Source organism: Tupaia chinensis, unplaced genomic scaffold, assembly GCF_000334495.1.
Source record: "Tupaia chinensis unplaced genomic scaffold, TupChi_1.0 Scaffold000147_1, whole genome shotgun sequence".
Taxonomy (NCBI): domain Eukaryota; kingdom Metazoa; phylum Chordata; class Mammalia; order Scandentia; family Tupaiidae; genus Tupaia; species Tupaia belangeri.
Window position 1 is genome coordinate 1335754 of NW_006159617.1, and position 18941 is coordinate 1354694.

General features: G+C 41.3%; 1 protein-coding gene across 1 annotated transcript in view; it reads left to right on the top strand.

Annotated features, from left to right (window-relative positions):
- Positions 1-18735, top strand: part of RASEF (RAS and EF-hand domain containing) — a gene marked incomplete at its 5' end in the record, with an annotated part of 95368 nt that extends 76633 nt beyond the window's left edge. The window contains 3 exons of the mRNA XM_006145509.3: positions 3980-4099; positions 7320-7396; positions 16166-18735. Of these exons, the coding sequence (XP_006145571.1) occupies positions 3980-4099; positions 7320-7396; positions 16166-16265 (297 nt within the window). The remainder of the gene's footprint in view (positions 1-3979; positions 4100-7319; positions 7397-16165) is intronic.
- Positions 18736-18941: the final 206 nt, after the last annotated feature.

Here is an 18941-nt window from a genome sequence, read left to right on the forward strand (position 1 = left end):
CTTAACAAGGAAGATAACTATATGCATGATGTCTTCTTGAATTTGTTATGGGAGAAAAATTAGGCTCCACAGAGCATTTGAATTTCCCCTTAGAGCAAGGAGAGCTTAGTGGCACTGCTCCGTGGCTCCCCATTCTAATTCGAGAACTTCCTACAAAGAGATAGTGAATGACTACCGCAAATACGAGGAGAGTCCAATGGTGTGATCACCAGGATAGGCCCGAGAATTGAGACCCAGGAGACTGTCGCTGGTGAATGCCTCTTGGAGTTACTAGTGGATATACTTGGAGGCAGGTCTGAGGCATAGAGGTACTGTACTGCTCAAGAGAAGCTGCATCCCACATGGTGACTGCAGTTCTGACCCCTTCCCAGTCAGCCTGGAACATGCCATGCCCACATGCCAGCGCCCGAGATCTGTTGGGCTAGAGACCTGGAGGCAGGGGACTGTGGTATGACCAAATTCGGTGGAGGGTGCCTGTCTCTTTTTCTCTCTCATCCTCACTCTCATGAAGGCATGTCGGTGCTCTAACATTTATAAAGGGGAAATTTTTTAAACTTAAAAAAGAACTTTTAAAAAATCCATTGAAAGGGCCAGCCTGGTAACCTTGTGGTTAAAAAAAGCTGGAGCCCACGTGGCTGACCACAGGTCAAGTCCCAGTCTCTATGGTTTGAATAACATGCCAGGCCTGTGTGTGAGCATGCCCAAACTCCCAACAGAATGGAGAAATGAAGAAGAGATTACAGCGTGACTATGCCCCTTTGGAGAGAGACAGGATGCACTGTCTGGCAATCAAAGAAAAGCTCACCAAAAGATAATAATTTGTACACTTGGATGGAAAACCATTGGGTTACAATATCTTTTTTTTTTTTTGAGAGGTTTTCGCTATAGGGCGCGTGCGCTCGCCAGACAGACAGAGAGAGACAGAGAGACAGAAAGCGAGAAATCACCCCCCAGGGGGGATGGCCACGCCACAGTCCCTTCTCCTCCATTCTCCTCTCGGGATCTTGGGCACGCACGCACACGCGCCTGGTGTGAGTTTTAAGCCATCCGGTCCGGGATGCGAACCGTGGTCGACTACATGGGAGTAGAGTGACATCACCATTACGCTAACTGCTGGTCCCGGGTTACAATATCTTATATTAAAATTAAGAATGAAGTAAGATGATGGCCATTTATTTACCTATCATAAATAATTTATTGATTTAATATTTAGGTAAAAGCTGAATGAAGATACTCAAGATTGGGGATCTCTTTCTGACTTTCACACACTCAAAAATATTTTGTGAGTTGCAACTCTGTGCATGTAGTTTTGTTCTAGGTTCTTGGGATATATCTATTAATAAGATAAAGAGCCCTCTCCTTGTGGAGCTTGTTTTTATTCCAATGGAGTAGACAAATAGAAAGCAACACACATCCATAAGTAACAGAAATAATAGGATAGATGGTGGTCAGTGTAACAGAAACAAAAAGTTTGTACTTTAACCAGTCTCATTGTGAGGACTTGGGCTGTGGTTTTCAGGAGTGTGATTAGGGCAGCTTCACTAAGAAGGTGGTAGCTTAAGTCAAAACTTGGGGGTGGGACGGGCAGTAGGTGGTATAGTGGTTAAAGCGCTGGACTCCCACATGGCCAGTCGCAGTTTGAGTCACAGACCCAGCAACTTGAAACTCATACCTAGCGTGTGTGCGTGCCCCAAATTCCAGGAGAATGGAGGAGAAGGGATTGTGGGGTGGCCATCTCCCCAGAGGGGGATTTCTCTGTCTCTCCGGCAAGTGCACACACCCTAAAGCAAAAATCTCTCAAAAAAAAAAAAAGACTTCAAGAAGGTAGCAATATTTACCTGTAAGACTTTGGGGAGTCATTTAGACACTTAGATTCTTGGCCTACTTAAGTGAGCATTGATTTGATTAATGATTTCCAAATGATGAATTACCGAATTCTAAGATTGCTGAAAAACAGGATGAATGGACACATTCATGGGGGAGCAGCTAGTTTGGGGCAGAACTTTCTGTTCTCTTCTCCTCTTGGCTTTTACTTCACTCTGGAGCCCTCAGTCCAAGGAAAACGGAAGAGGAAGGAGTCAAATGTAATGTCCTTTTAAGGATCATTTTAAGGCTTGGCCCTGTGTCAGGTGAAACTCCTTGGGAGTGAGCACCCAGATGCCTTCAGGCCCAGCAAAGAGCAGTTTCTGCCTGCGTTGGTTTAGTGGGGCAGTAGAGCCAGTGCATGGTTGGTGAAAGAATTTACCTGGAACCAGCAAATGGCATAGTGGTTATGTCGCTGGACTTCCACATTACTGACTACGGTTCAAGTCCTGGACATGGTGACTTGAAACTAATGCCAATGCATGTGTGTGCCCACCATCCTGAAAGGAGAATGGAGAAGAAGGGACTACGACCTGGCCATCCACCCTGCGAGGTGATTTCTCACTTTCCCTCTCATTGTCTCTGTTTCTCTCTCCCCGGCCAGTGCATACTGTTCTTAAACAAAAACCTATTTTTAAAAAAAAAGAAAGAAAGAAAAAGAAAAAAAAAAATACCACAGACCCCCAGAGCCAAACGTGGCATGAGCAGAAGTTAAGTTTAGTAGCGCTCAGAGCACAGGCAGGAGCACAGGAGGTGGAGGTTGGAGGAGACCCAGAGAGAACACCCAGGCTAAGTCCTGAGCAGGATTGCAGGTTGGGGCTTCGGATGAGGAAGGTCTCCTTTTCATGGTCTCAGTCATAGGGGGAGGGTAAGGATAAACTCACAAGCTTTGGTCAGATGGCAGTGCTGTCCACTTTTCAACAATGCATGTCAGCTGCTAGCCTGAAGTATCACTAGCACAGGGTCCAGAACAGGTCTTTCTCTGTTGTAAAAGCTTAATCTGGGGGCTTTATCTTGGGGCTTTCATCTGAGCAAGTTTGCTTTAGTTCTTAGGTGAGCCTCACCCTAGGCCCTCTTTATTAACCACATTGCTTGCCTGTTTTCTTATGAACCCTCCACAGTTTCTGCCCGTTCTTGTCTGGGCTGCTACTTCTTGTCTTTGGGAACCAGAAGCCTGCTTTTCTGTGCTAGTCAGGTGGTCTTCATTTCCTCTCTTCAGAGCCTGCTGAGGTGGGATGCACTTTCATTAATCCCTCATTTTCTAGATAATCCAACTGAGGAGGAAACAGAAGAGACCTGCCTGATTTCACATAGCCAGTGGGTGGGCATGGGTGGGAGGGGCCAGGCCTCAGGTTTAGGCGGGCCATGCCCACCTTGTGTCATTAGCTTGCTGTGAACCCCAGGACCTGCCATTTTGCATATGCTGATTTGGGAGCTTTATCCTTAGAATCTTATTACTTGAATAAACAATGATGAATTCTTCATAAAGGAAATGTTGACCTTTAGGACTTTTCCTTTTGCTTTTGTTGTAAACCAGAGAGCAGGGAATGTGGCTCTTTCAAACTCTCTTTGTCCCATTGTAGCAGAAGACTGCCTTGTGTGCCTGGTACCTGGGATAATGAAGTCCAAGTACAATCATTGTTTGCAATGAAAGTTGTAGAAAACTGTGTGCGTACCACAGCCAAATATAACTCTGTGGCCAGGCATCCTGAGTTAATACTCGTTTGTAGCGCTGCGTGCTGCGTGTACAAGAGATAAGGAATTAGTAGATAAACCTTTCTTTGCTATAAAAACGATTAATCCCAGTGCTTCTTACTACCCTTTTCATTAACTAAGGATGGAGTATTGTATCATGGGAAGGGTTATGGCGTCATTTTGGGCCCACACTCTGGGCCTTACACCTTCTTATCTAACCTCTCAATTCCAGTTTTCTCACTCTCAATGTAAAAGGTATGTGACTATTGATAGAGGTATTTTGAGACCGAAAGCTACAATATTATCCACACATCATTTGGCACACGAGAGACTCAGAAAAATGGTGTCTGCTGCTGTTGTTGAGGTGGTCAGTTTGCCCAGTGTTTGACGTATACCTGTGTTTCCCTTTTCCTCATGGTAGGCTACAGCCCAGGAGACTATTCCTATCATGTTGGTAGGCAACAAAGCTGATCTTCGTGACACTGCTTCTGTAGAGGAACAGCAATGTGTCAAAGCACACTTCGGAGAAAAACTGGCCATGGTAAGAGCAAGGGTGGGTCTGAATTGGAAGAGTCTAAGGGGTGTCATGGCCTTGGAGTCAGTGGTCTTGTGCTTAGGTTGACCTTTGCTTAAGAGGTCCTTGGACAGGGGCCAGCAGTTAGCATAATGGCTATGTTGCTGGACTCCCATGTAGTCGACCGTGGTTCGAGTCCCCGACCTGGTGGCTTAAAATCATGCAGGGCGCGTGTGCGTGTGTGCCCAAGATCCCAAGAAGAGAATGGAGGAGAAGGGATTGCGGTGTGGCCATCCCCCCTGGGGGGTGATTTTTCGCTTTCTGTCTCTCTGTCTCTCTGTCTTTCCAGCAAGTGCACGCGCCCTATAGCAAAAAACTCTTAAAAAAAAGAAAAAATAAATAAAGAAGTCCTTGGACAAACTCCCACCATGTTTGATGGATATCTGTCCTTATACAGGCAGAACTCCCAGTGACCTCCCCTTTCAGAAATGTAATAATGCCGAGGATTAAATATCCCTTTTGCAAATGAAATGGTCACATGATCATTTTCCATCACTGACTATCATTGGCAAAGGAGCAAAAATAATCCTGTCATCTTCCTCCTCCTTCTCATCCAGTTCTGGAGTCCTCCTATAGACCTAGAATACAGATAAAAGAAAAATAATGGAAGTTTTGTTTAGAAAAGATGGCTTTGGTTCTAGAGATTTCCAGAACCTCTAGAACAGATGCTACAGTGCCCCAGCTTGGTGGAAGGGAATAGGGAGGCTTTTTTTTTTTCTCTAAGATTTGTTATTAGTTGAAATGGTCTAAAATTGTTTTTGATTATGCATGTTTGTAAGGAGGGTTAAGCTCATTCCTGTCGAGCTCATTTCTGTGGGCAATGTTAATACTGCCATGACTGTCACTGTACCAGAATGCTCTGGCCCCTAGTGACTCATCTTACCTGTACAAGGAATTGCATGCACTTTGGGTCCCAGTTCTTACTGTAACGATCCAATTGGAGGTTGACTGTAGTCCTCCATCAGCACCAGGACTAGTCCGTAGCATGTGCATGTGAACTGCAGAAAGAACTTTCAGTTTCACTATTTTAAGTGAGAAAATCTTTCTTATTTTTGATTTTAGAATGGCACTGGGATAAACCTCAGAATAGGCAGTGAAATGGAGAGGAGATTCTCTCTACACTTATTTGTTCCCACCACATGACAAGTTCTTCATTATGGCTGAGCAAAGAGCAGGGAGCAACATAGGCAGGCCTTGTGCTTGAAGTTTCCTGTCTGCAGGAGGCGGACGTTAAACTCATTAAACTGTCCCATGTGGTGCATTTGCTCTGTGGCGATATTTGTCCGCCTGCCAGCTTTGCGTGCTCTCCCCGATTTCTCAGAGTCCCCCATGATTTCTTCCTCTGCATCTCAGGACTGGCTTTTCTGCATCCTCAGTGGCCACCTCTGTTTCACCCCAGTACATCCTGGCCAGAGGAGTGAGCAGCAGTGCTAACTCTTTCTACCAGGAATACACTCATTTGTGATTTTTGCAGATCGTGGATGTGGGGACTGGTGGGTCTGGTCTCATTGTGGAGTCTTTCCCTGTTGTCTGGCTCTTCTCGTTCCTCTGCTTAGAGCGGCCATCAGAACCTCCCCATGGCCCCCACAGGAGTATTTAACCCACATCCAGGCCCACAGAGCACTCAGTCCTCCTTTACTCAGAGAAATTGTCTCCCACTTGTTAGACAGTGACACACAAACATAACATTAGCAATTAGAATTGTGGCAAGCACTAGGCAGGAAAGAGACGAAATGCTGTGAGGTTTGTGATAGGAAGACTAAAAGTCTTAATTTTAACTTCAAGAAAAAAGTACCTAAAATTCTAAAAAGTAGACAGAAAATAAACTGGTGAGAGATGGGAAGGGGTTAAAGGTAACCTCAGTGATGGGAAGAGCAGGTGCAAAGGCCATGAGGTGGGAGCTGAGAGATGGGCAGGGGTCAGGGGTAACCTCAGTGATGGGAAGAGCAAGTGCAAAGGCCGTGAGGTGGGAGATGAGAGATGGGCAGGAGTCAGGGGTAACCTCAGTGATGGGAAGAGCAGGTGCAAAGGCCATGAGGTGGGAGGTGGTTGGGGCACCAGAGACATGGAGGGAAGGCCAGCGTAACTATAACTCTGCAAGAGATGGGAGATGGTGGGAGGTGAAACTGGGGACTAGCAGGAGCCACATTGCACTGGGCCTAGTTGCCATGGAAAAGCATTGGAACAGTACCTGGAAAGGAACGAGAAGCATAGGTGTGAGGCAGGCAGCAGATGCACTCAGTGATCATTACAGACCTGCCAGGAGGTGAAATAAGAGAGGACCAGAAAATGTCCACAGGTTTTAACAACTCCAAGATGGCCAGGTCCTTACAGATGATAGTGTGAAGAAGGATGTGCATCAGCTGCTGACCAGAAGGAAACTAATTTTGAAAGGCACCTCGTTCCTGAGAGATTACCTTAGAGCATCTTTTTTATCTCTTGTCAAATTATTTGATAGAGAATATTTGGCAGAATGTGTGTGACTGTTGGAAATAAAAACCTTAAACTTGGAATTTTGAAATCAGGTAGTAGCACACTGGTAATGTAGTTGGACCTACATGGAGAAGGTCCTGGGTTTGCATCCCGGAACTTCTCTGAGCATGTGTGACTGAGGTGGGATCATAGCATAAAGACCCTGTTGAGAGTGCCTGTCTCTCTCTCTTTCCTATCTCTACCTCTATCTCTAATATTCATGGATGAAATGAGAAATTTTTGCTATAGGGCACATGTGCTTGCTGGAAAGACAGAGAAAAACAAAGAGATGAAAGAAAAGAAACCCCCCCCCCCCCGGGGGATGGCCATGCTGCAGTCCCTTCTCCTCCTTTCTTCTCTCAGGATCTTGGACACGCAGGCTCATGAGCCTGGCATGAGTTTAAGCTACTGGGCCCGGGACTTGAATCATGGTCGGCTACGTGGGAGTTCAGCCACGAAACCATTCTGCGATCTGCCGGTTCCCAAATTTTATTTTTTTAATGAGAAGTAAAAATCATTCAACTAGGAACTGTTCCTCAACTGCATTGAAGCATATTATTTTTTTAAATAGTGAAAGTCATAATTCAACTTTTTAGTTATGGGATATTCTTAGCATGCTCAGTAGGAAGATATCTTGTTTTATGGGGTTTCAAAAGCTGTGATTCTAGGAAAGTCAATTAAAGGCTGTGTTTGGTTGTGTTTTTCTTTTCTACAGACCTACGGAGCATTATTCTGTGAAACAAGTGCCAAAGATGGTTCCAACGTAGTGGAAGCTGTTCTCCATCTTGCTCGGTAAAGTTTTGCTTTATAGTTAGAAAATTAGGTGAAGGATTCACTTTTCACTTGGCTGGTGGTGTCACATTTCTTGACCATAACATGTAGTTGGAGTCTGCATTAGAAAATACCGTCTTGTCTTTCAGTCATGGTAGGAGAAATAAATACACACGAATATTATAAAAACTGATAATGCTGCCACTGTGAACGCTGGTAAAATGTCTTCACAGCCAAACAAAACAGGTGCATCCGAGGCGTTGTTGACATTTCTGTAAAATGTCAGCACAAAGCTAATAGTTGACTTGTGTGAATCATTTCCAGGAACCAGATTTTAAACACAGGAGACTATTATGAATACAACTGTCTATTATGACATTTTCCTGAGTAAAGGGAGAAAAAAAAAAAAAGCAAATTGTATGTCATGCCAGTTGAAAACACTTTGTCACAATGGTTCCCTAGGTAATTATTAAGCTAAGGCAATTGTGTTAATTATAAATAACATTTTTGAGTATAGAGTATAGATTGGAATGAACATTGTTTCATTAAAGAACTTGTATATAATCATGCATGCTTTAAACCTTGAAATATTTTTAGGAAATAATGTTATATATATATATAATTTATATATTATATATATATATATAAATTAGATATCTCTTTTCTGCCTAGTTTTCTGTGATGAGTGAAAAGAAAATTCTCCACTGGTCTACAGTGATTAAATATCTTTGCCCTGTCCCCTGAAAATGAAAAAAAAATGCATTAACAAAATCAGTGATCTTTAATGACAGATAAAGTTAAAACGTGATTTTAGGCTTAATTTTAACTTAAAGGAAAGAAACCATGATAGGATGTGTAGTTCTTTTTCTTATTATTTGTGAGATTTTGTAAGAATCTTTTTTTATAAGTTTTTGCCTTAGGGGGCATGCACTTGCTAGAGGGAGAGAGAGAGAGAGAGAGAGATAGTGAGAGGAAAGTGAGAAATCCCCCCCAGGGGAGATAGCCATACTACCATTCTCCTCCCAGGATCATGGGCACACACGGACATGTGCCCTGCGTGAGTTTCAGTCCACCGGGTCCAGAACTCAAAACGTGGTCGGCCATGTGGGAGTCCAGTGATGTGACTGCTATGCTATCTGCTGGCCCATTATTATAAGAATCTTAATGTTAGTATGATAATTGGTCTCTTTAGCTAATAAACATTGACAGTTAAAATATTTTACAGTATTTTTTTGTCTGTTTGTTTGCCTAGAGGATGTGTGCATTTGCCAGAGAGAGGTAGACAGATAAACCCCCCCTATGGTGAATGGTCAGACTGCAATCCCTTCTCCTTCTTTCCCTCCTTTTCAGGATTGTGGGCACATATGCACACCCACACACCCAGCACTCCAGCCACTAGGTCCAGGATTTGAACCATGTAGTCAGTCATGTGAGATCCAGATGCCTTATTCACCAGGCCACAAAGCCAGCCCCTTTGCAGTGTTTTCAACACTGATTTTTCAGTTAATAGCTTGCTATTGATAGTGCCTAATACAATGTAATTCTGTTAATAGAGTGCTTGGACTAGGGCCTAGGGATAGGCTTTAGCTCTCACTTCAGAGAATCAGGAAACCTGCCAGGTTCCAGTACGTTATGTGACCTGTTTGACAGTAGTTTGTGGTATGGCCTGGTTGATTGCTTGGACTCAACTCGGCACCTCTGAACACTTGCCTCTTTGACATCAGTGGATATCAAAGATATCAGTAGATCAGATAGATGGCCACCTCGCCCCACAGCACTGAGAGTCATCTCTCTTTTTTTTTTTTTTAAGAGGTCTTTTGCTATAGGGCATGGGCGCTCGCCAGACAGACAGAGAGAGACAGCGAGACAGAAAAATCACCCCCCAGGGGGCTGGCCACACCACAGTCCCTTCTCCTTCATTCTCCTCTCAGGATCTTGGGCACGTGCACACACTCTCCAGGGGGGTGTTTTAAGCCATCAGGTCTGGGACAAGCCTGAATAAACCTTAACGTTTTTGCTGTAGAGCATGTGTGCTCACCAGAGCTGGTCCCGAGAGTCATCTTCTCTTAATGCAAAACATATTGCCAACTTTGAGTGTGGCCTAGAACAGTTTTAAAAGGCACATATTTAAACATACATAGATTCGGCTGAATTACATGGATTTGGCTTTCGTTTGTTTGTTTTCTTTTTCTTTTTTTCCCTGTTACTAGTAGGAGAATCCTGGGCTAATACTACATTTATCAAAAAAAAAAAAAAAAAAAAGCCTGAATAAACCTTTATATATTCAGTCAGTAATAGATTCCAGGCATCTGGTGGTGCATAGCGTGCACCAGCTCCTTTGTCTGACTGCACAAGCTAGATCTAGTAAGGGGGAAGAATTCGCTGAAATACAGTGTTCAACTTTACTAAAGATGGAATGATTGCTGAATTTGTGTTTTCATATTTTCAAATGGTTGTGTTGGTGTTTCGTTAATACGTACCTGAAGACCGCTGGATGGAACTGATATATGGTAGCTGCAGGGGTGGATGGGGTAGGGAAATTCACTTGGTCCCTGGAGCATCATGGGTCCCAGGCTGCTCAAGAGCTCATGCTGCCCCGGCCTTTGTCAGTTTCTGTGTTGCTGTTTCCACACATCAGTAAGGGACATGCAAGCCAGGCCTTGTGTGTGGTTACTGGCTGCTGCCCAGCATCTGGGAGGATTGTAGTGTCAGTTGACCCAAAAACTATTTTTTTTTTTTTTTTTAACGTTTTTGCTGTAGAGCATGTGTGCTCACCAGAGAGACTGACAGAGACTATGAGAAGGAAAATGAGAACTCACTCCCTGCGAGGGATGGCCTCATTGCAATCCCTTCTCCTCCGTTCTCCTCTAGGGCGATTGGGACTGGACGTACACATGTATGGTGTAATTTTCAAGCCACCAGGTCCGAGATTCGAACCACAGTCGCTAAAGGCATTCTTAAATCCACTGCTAAATAGCTATGGAGACTTGAACAAGTTCCTGTCTGTCTTTAGGCATTTCTAATCTGTAAGCTGAGGAAAGAGCTGGCAAAAGGATCTCACAGGTCCTTTCTAACAGTCTGTGATTCTTATACTATATACAACAACCTGTCCTCCACTGTGTCCATAGCCACTATGCAATGTCTAATAGGGTCATATCAAAGTTAAACAGCTCCATGGTGCCGCAGTCACACCCAGGGTGCAGGATCGATTCTCATTATTGTATCATAAAGATGGGAGAGGCCGTAGGCTGCCTGCACCCTTTTCCCCATCAGCTCCTTGGTGGCTTGTCAGGCCAGCCAGGCGTCGGCCCTCTTTGCAGGGTGGCTTAGACACAGGCTTGTGTTTGTTTACTTAGAGCAACTGGTATGCAAAGACACTTTGCTAACAAGGGCACTCCAGCTGCGTAATGGCTAGGCCATCGTTATTTTTTAAGCTTCAGTCAATTATAGAAGTCAGACAAGCTTCTCATGAGTCACTTTTCATGGAGCGTTTTGTTTTTGTGGCCTGAATTGGGACCATTAGTTATGTTAGTAATGTGTTAAATATAGAATATATAAATAAAGCAAAGGTTTTTGTTGCTTTATCCTCTACCTTTAAAATTACTTGTCAGAGTACCCGTGTCTTAAATAGACAGGTCAAATCATTATTTTTGGAAATTATTCAACCTGTATAAAGTTATGTCTAATGCAAAACATGTAAGTTCTCCATTTAGATCTCTCAAGTAGATCTCAGCAAGGTCCCTCTACACAACATCATGTCCTAAAACTTGACCTAGAAGAGCGTATGGGTGTGCACTGCCTGAATTAGTATTTGTTTTTGAAAGAAGGGCCATAAATGTTTGGTTAACAACCAAATTCTTTTGTCTTGGAAACCTCCCAATCCCAAGAAAAGTTTCTCCTAATGCAGTTTTTATGTAGGATTGATAGGTCGTCTTTCACAACCATTATCACATTAGTGAGTACATTTGCCATCACCAGAACCATAGGCTTTAAACTTTTTGCAATTGATTCAAGTTTAACAGGCATTTAATTGGTCAATGGCCTGAAATTGGAGAAAGACACTAAAAGCTCAGGATGATTACCATTCAGCACAAGCACTGTGCCCATTGTCGCTGAGGCTGAGTCATTTTAAAATACCGTTGTTGGGGCCAGCAGGTATAGTGTGAAGGTTAAGATGCTGTTCTTCCACATGGCCTATCGAAGTTTGAGTCCCAGACCTGGTGGCTTGAATCCACTTTGGTTCAAATCTCGGATCTGGCAACTTGATTAATCACTTTCCTTCTCTCTCTCTCTCTCTCCCTCCTCTAGTAAGCACACATGCCCTATCACAAATTAAATAATAATAATAATGATAAATTTAAAAAGTAAATACTTTTTTCAAAAATAAAATGAAATATAGTTGCTAAGCTTATGGAAGTTTCAGTGAGATGACTTAATTTTTCTAGTTTTTAAATGTTTGCAATTCTTTCTGATTTTCTTAAAATGAGGCATGGCTAAATTTTTGATAAATTAAAGTAACAAGCCTGGGTGAAAGATGTTTGTATGTGCTTCTTCCCCTTGTCTTCTTTCTTTTTTTAGAATAATTTTTATTGTAATTTCTGACTTACATATAATTGTTGTTTACCTTTTTAAGTTACAAGGTAGTTTTTCAAAATATACATATGGTACATAATAATCAAATCAAGAAATTCAGTATGGAGATCATAAGATCTCCAATGTTTATTGTTACTTTCTCTTCACATTCAAAATTTGTTCTGCTAGTTATCTGGAAATAAGTATGAAGTTGTCACCAACTTTCTTTATTGTGCTCTACTGCTCTATATCCCATTCCATCCTTTTATATGCACTCTCGTATGTTAACCTTGTGTCTCTCCATTGCCTCCACTCCCTCTTCACCTTTCCCAGCTTCTGGTATCCACCATTACACTCTACTTCTGCATAATCAAATCTTTTAGCTTCTCCTTAAGGGCACGTGGTGTTTGTTAAATGAAGCATACAGTATTTGTCTGTCAGCATGGCTATTTCATTCAGCATGGTTTCTTCCTTATTTATTCATTTCACCTCAGATGATAGGAGCTCATTCTTTTTATGGATTAGTAGCATTTCGCTGTGTATATTTACTACATTTTCTTTTCTTTTTTTTTTTTTTTGAGAGAGATTTTCGCTATAGGGCGCGTGCGCTCGCCAGACAGACAGAGAGAGACACAGACACAGAAAGCGAGAAATCACCCCCCAGGGGGGATGGTCACGCCGCAATCCCTTCTCCTCCATTCTCCTCTCGGGATCATGGGCACGCACGCACACGCGCCCGGCGTGAGTTTTAAGCCACCGGGTCCGGGACGCGAACCGCGGTCGACTACGTGGGAGTCCAGCGACATAGCCATTACGCTAACTGCTGGTTCCCAATTTACTACATTTTCTTCATCCATTCACCATTTGTTGAGCACATTGGTTGATTCCATATCTTCAGTTTTTGTGAATAATGCTGCAGGAAACATGGAAGTACAGATATCTCTTTGATATATTGATTTGGATATATACTCAGTAGTGGGATGCAGAATCATAAGAGTTTTCTGTTTCTGGTTTTCTCTCAGTGGCTGTACTAATATACACTCCCATCAAGAGTACATGAGGGCTCCGCTTCTACACAGCCTCACCAGTGCTTATTATTGTTTATTTGATAATAGCCATTCTGACCATGATGAGGTGATATCTCTGTGTGGTTTTTGATTTGCATTTCCCTTATGATTACTGAGGTTGAACATTTTTTCATATGTGTTTAGGCCATTTATATGTCTTTGTTCAAGAGTTGTCTGTTTGGATCAATTATCCATTCTTAAATTGGATTGTTAGGAGTTTTGGGGATGGATTTTTTTTTTTTTTCTGGTTAGGTGGTACTCACATTTTTAAAAAAATAATTTATTTAGTTTTATTTATTATTATTTTTAAATTTGCTTAGGGCATGTGCACTCAGCAGAGAGAGACACACAGAGAGAGAAAGTGAGAGCAAACCACCAGGTCTAGAATTTGAACTGCAGTCAACCATTTGGAAGTCCAGTGCCTTAACCACCACTCTACCTTTTGACCTCTCATATTTTCATTTTTTATATAATCTGTTTATTAATACTTTGACAGATGTGGAGTTTTTACATATTTTTCTCCCATTTGTAGGTTGGGTTTAATAATGTTATGAGCACATACAAGATGCATAACCTCTTGACAGGTTCAATAAAGATACCAAGGGGATAAAAGATAGGCCTTCCTACCTAACATCAGAAAACAAACAAAAAAAGAAAAAGAAAGAGAAAAGAAAAGAAATAAGAAAAGCAAAGCAAAGGAAGAGAAATAACATAATCAGCCAGGCATGTGACCTATAGCTAATAGGAAGCCTAAGGAAGGAAGAAATGCAGGTTGTCTTGTGAGGATTCTATGACTGTTTTACCTACTTTACAGATGAGCAAATCAGTCCTTAGTGCCTTGCTCAAAGAGACACAGTTAGAAAGTGGAGAAATCAGGACTTTTCTCTACTGCCCTGATTCACACGTTGACAGTTTCAGTATACCATTCTGCATGTTCTTCCCCTTTACTCTTCCGGTCTGTCTAATCTTCCATCCCCAGGGCTCCTAGATCTGTCTCTAGTGAGTGACTTCTAGTTTCTGTATTATTAACCCAACCTCTCTAAAATTCCATGAGCATATTTGGAACCACCATCTGAAAGTGCCATGTGAGTACTCAACTTGTCCAAATCCTAATGTGTTAATGTTTCTTTAAAATGATGCCTCATTCCATATTTCCTTTCTCAGGAATCTACTGTAACTATAATTGAAAAACAGTCACCCAGAGTTAATCTTGATTCCTTTCCTTTCTTGTTTCATTCCCTATGTCTACTGGCTTGTTCAGTTGATTCAGTGGTCTCTCTGTGTCTTTCTTGAGTCTCTACTTTTCTCTCTCTCTGACTCTCTCTCTCTCTCTGTATTTTGTATAAGCCTCAAAATTTCCTGTCTGGGTTAATGCAGGAGTTTCTCTAACACTAGTTCACCTTCTCACTGCAGTTAAGATAATCTCTGCAAATAAGAATCCAATTAATCTTTACTGTCTTGCTTATCACCTCGCATTAGTGTCCTACCTACACCATAAGGTCTGAGCTTCTTAGTGTGTGACTGATAGTCCTTCACAGCCCGACCTCACCTGCCTCTGATCAAATCTTAATGTTTTTCCCAAATGAGTGATAGTCTGTAGGCACAGCAGACTGTGTCCAGTCATAGCCAAGCTCTTCAATGACTCTGCCTTTGTGCATGCCATTCCCTGCACCTGGGATGTCCTTTCCTCATTCACTGCAGGTGAATTCTGTTCTTTCGACGTGTTCTTCCAGTGTCAAAGCTGGAAGCTCCATATCCCTGCACCTGACCACATGCTGAACATGGATGTTAGCCACTCTCTTCAGGACCTTGTGATCAGTTATTTGGACACCCACCTCTTCAACAGAGTTCACTAGCTGAGGGTCCCAGAGCCTGGGATACACTGGGCATTTTTTGAATGACAAAATGAGCAAGTTTTGTATTTGGAAGTTATATTAATTTTCTTTCGTTGCTGTAACAAATTCCTTTAGTTGTACTAACTTAAAGATTTTTTATCTGGCAGTTCTAGAGGTCAGAAGCTGGAAGTGAGTCTTCTTTTTTTAGTTTTGTTTCTTTTTTCATATTTAGTCGTTATACATCTCCATAGGAAACAATATGGTTTTTCATAAACATGCATTACGTTACCATCAAATCAAAGGTAGCGAGTCTTAGGGGAAGTCACAAGTTGAATTTTGCATTTTCAATTTTTTTTTTCCCCTTGAGCCTTTATTTTCTTATCTGTGAAGTAAGAATAATACCAGCAGCGGTGTGTGTGTGTGTGTGTGTGTGCATACATGCACACATATGTGTACACGTGCATTTTAAATAAAAAAATGTGAGAATGTATGTAATATTTTTCTGGTGGTCTACAGTAAGATTTGCCTTTAATTTTTGTCATTGAGATGTCTTCTTTCTGACTCACAATGCAGAGTTTCCAAAAGGTGAGACATGTTAGCACCTTCTGAATCTTGCTAATTTATAGCCGCCATCTCAGTGTTTTTATTGATTACATGCTAACATGACAATATTTTTGCTACACTTGCTTGAATACAAAAGACTAATAAAGTTAATTTCAACCATTTTCTTTTAGATTTATTAATTGGCTGCTAAACAATCTTATATGACATATATGGGTCACATAATTCAAGGGGACTTCAAAAAGTTCATGGAAAATGGAATTTAAGTATGAATTTATTTTGGTGCCAAAAAATTTTTGAAATCCAAGCATAGTTTTTTTAATAATACGCATTTTTTATAAACTTTTTGAAGACCCCTCAGCACAGTATCCTGACACCTTAGAAGAGAGCAGAGGTAGAGTTGTGCCTATGTGCATGTGTATAGGTGTATGTGTAAATGTGTGTTTGTGACCTTGTGCTCGAAATTCAGGTGCTAGAGCCAGACTGCAGGGTTTGAATCTCAATTCTCCCATCTTGTGACCCCCAAGGGAACTATCTCAACCTTCGGCGTTCATATCCTCCCACATAAAATGGAGTACAGCAAGTTTGTATGGTTCTAATGAGGACTAAATAAGTCAGCACCTATAAAGCATTTAGAACAACGTCTAAGTGACTCATGCCAACATTCGGCATTTCTGTTTTTATTTCTCCAGAGCCATTTGTACCTTAGTAATCCTCATACCTCTGTAATCCTCCCCATCTCTGTCTCTCTCCAGGGAAGTGAAAAAAAGAACTGATGAGAATGACAGAAAATCCATTACCAATTTGACTGGGAACAGTTCCAAAAAGTCAACGAAGAATTGTTGCAATGGTTAAGGCCCACACGTCCACGGCCTAGCAAGTCTTTGTTTCCAAGATCCTGAATGTGTGTGACTTGGTTGGTTCTCAATAGCATGGGACCTCCTACTGGCACATCACATGGAGTTGCAGTCTGGGAAATCGAGACCATGCTTTCGGGTCCCTCCAGAACTTTGGCTCTTTATTTGTTATACCTCAATGAGTGATTTAGGCCCTCTGGCTGAATACACTTGTCTTTTCCTTACAGGGTCTTAAAAGAGAACACTAAATATCTTTACAGTGGTAAAACTAATATCACATGCTCAAGGCAGACTCACCGATGTAACAGTTGGGTCCATGTACAGGACACCTATGACAATATTTAATTATAGTATCTGACACAAGAGCACTAGTAAAAGGGGGTTATCATCATTGCTTTGCTATGAACTAGCCTTGCTCTTATTCACGTCACGAACCCATGTTGGTTATGTTTTCTCGCCTGTAGAATAAGGAGTGTGGTTTCCTGGGCCCTGCCGGCCTTGGCACCTCTCAGATTCTGTCGCTTATTTAGCAGCAGGAAAGAGAGTATGATGTCCACAGTTAGTAAGGACTCTGGTTATTCCTGCTTTTCAAATACTGAGGTATCGGTTTTTCCCACTTCAGAAGAAGAATAGAATTTAATTAAGAAAAACAAATGGTAATGGTTTAGGTTCCAGTGGACATAGAAAAATCTACCTTTTCATGTATAAGGAAAAAAAATTTTCATACAAAGTTATGTATAAAAGAGGGTATTTTATAATCTCAGAATACATATGAAATCCATTGTTCAAATTCAAAGTTAAGAATTCAAATGAAAACACAGAAAGCCACATACTACTGAACATACAATGCCCAAAGAAGTTGTCACTGTTGGCTTAAAATTATATACCAGTGGGTGGCTGCTGGAGGCCGAGGAAAACTGGGGCTGGGGTGACTGCTCTGTGACTATGATTTCTTTTGGGAATAGTGAGAACATTTTGGAATTAGAAAGGTGGTGATGGTTGCATAACTTCCTGAATACAGTAAAAACTACTGACTTGTATACTTTGACAGGATGAATTTTATAGTATGCAAATTATATCTCATTAAAAATATATTCTAGCACTTAGAACATTGTAACATTTTGCCAAATGAACATACTCATGTTTATTTCAAATTGTTTCATGATTTAAAAGCATACTCTGTCATAGAATGCAAATCTGCTCCCAACTTGCAAGCATCAACTTCTTTTTAAATAATGAACAAGGAAAGAAATATTATGCATGGGTTTGGAAAATAGTATCTTTAATGCAGGGATTACCATTAAGAAAGGTGAGTCAGAGTCTTTTCTTTAATGTGAGTAGTCCCTGGTCATCACTCATAACATAGAGGGTCTTGCTCTCCTAGAAGCTGCAGTGCCTCTCAGACTTGCCGCTGAAATGTTTTTAAGAGATAAGGGAGTTAACACCTGACCCTAGGGTGGGCCAGCGATACCTGGTTCATAGTGGCCAGAACCAATTAAGTTATTTGCAACAAGAGCTTTGAACTTACCTTGTTTCATATAGTCCGGCCCCTTAAGCTGCTTCCTAAACCTTGAACAGTATCTGTCTTTACTGTATAAGCTAAAAAAATTATTTTTGTTGAATTAAAACAATTCCATGTAGCATTCTTTTTCCTGTTAATTATATTTATGACCAAACTCTGAATTCCCCCAACTTAGATTTTTTTTAATGGAAATTGACCAGATACATTACACACAAGATGATACATGGCTAAAAAATCACTTAGTGTTTGAAAGCCTGCCTTCTTCCTATAGAAGACATGCAGTATTTTTATTGGCAAGTTGGATCTATTCTCACTATTTTATTCCATCCTCTATTTATTTTATTCTATTCTCACTATCTATTCTCATCTATTTTACAATGAATTCCTACTTCCTGTTTTGTGTAGTTTGATTCCAGAAAAGAAACCAAAAAACAAAGGTTACTTATCTGACCAAAAAGAATGCCTTGCTGGTGAGGAATTATTAAAATAAACAGGGGATGGGGATGAGCGGTTATTATTTTTGTAGCATGGAAAAACAAAAACTTTGCCATGTGGTATCTCTGAAGCCCAGGTGAGAGTGGACGGGGTATATATGTGTTGACATATGGGCCACACTTAGGTTCTGGTGCAGTTGCACAAAACTGTTAAGTGTGTGTGTTATCGTGTTGTCCTTATTTATTTCCTACATAGTGCCTCTACATTTGTCTTCCAATCTGTAAATAAGAGTATACCTATAATACAGAAGTATTAGCCTGGCCTTTGCCTCTGGATTGTACTAGCAGTCTCCCCAAATTGATTAGGAGATTATATAGGTGCCTTTTTTAGACATACCAGACATTTATAGTGACTTATGAGAACCTGGATAAATATGTTGGCATTGTAATCCCAAAACACACTTCTGAGTGGCAATCTTGCTTGAAGTAAGGCCACTTAAAGCCTTTTTAGCTGCATTGCTGGGAGATCATGATTATTACTGATATTCTGATTGCATGAAGGTGTTCTCAAATTTAAAGTATATTTTCTGTAAGGGCCAACATATGTAATGTTTTTAACTTAGACTTGTTTTGATACATCTGTATATTCCTATGGAAGTAACTTACCTGGTCTGTTTTTCCTTTGAAAACTTTAAAAATCACAATTATACAACCCTCT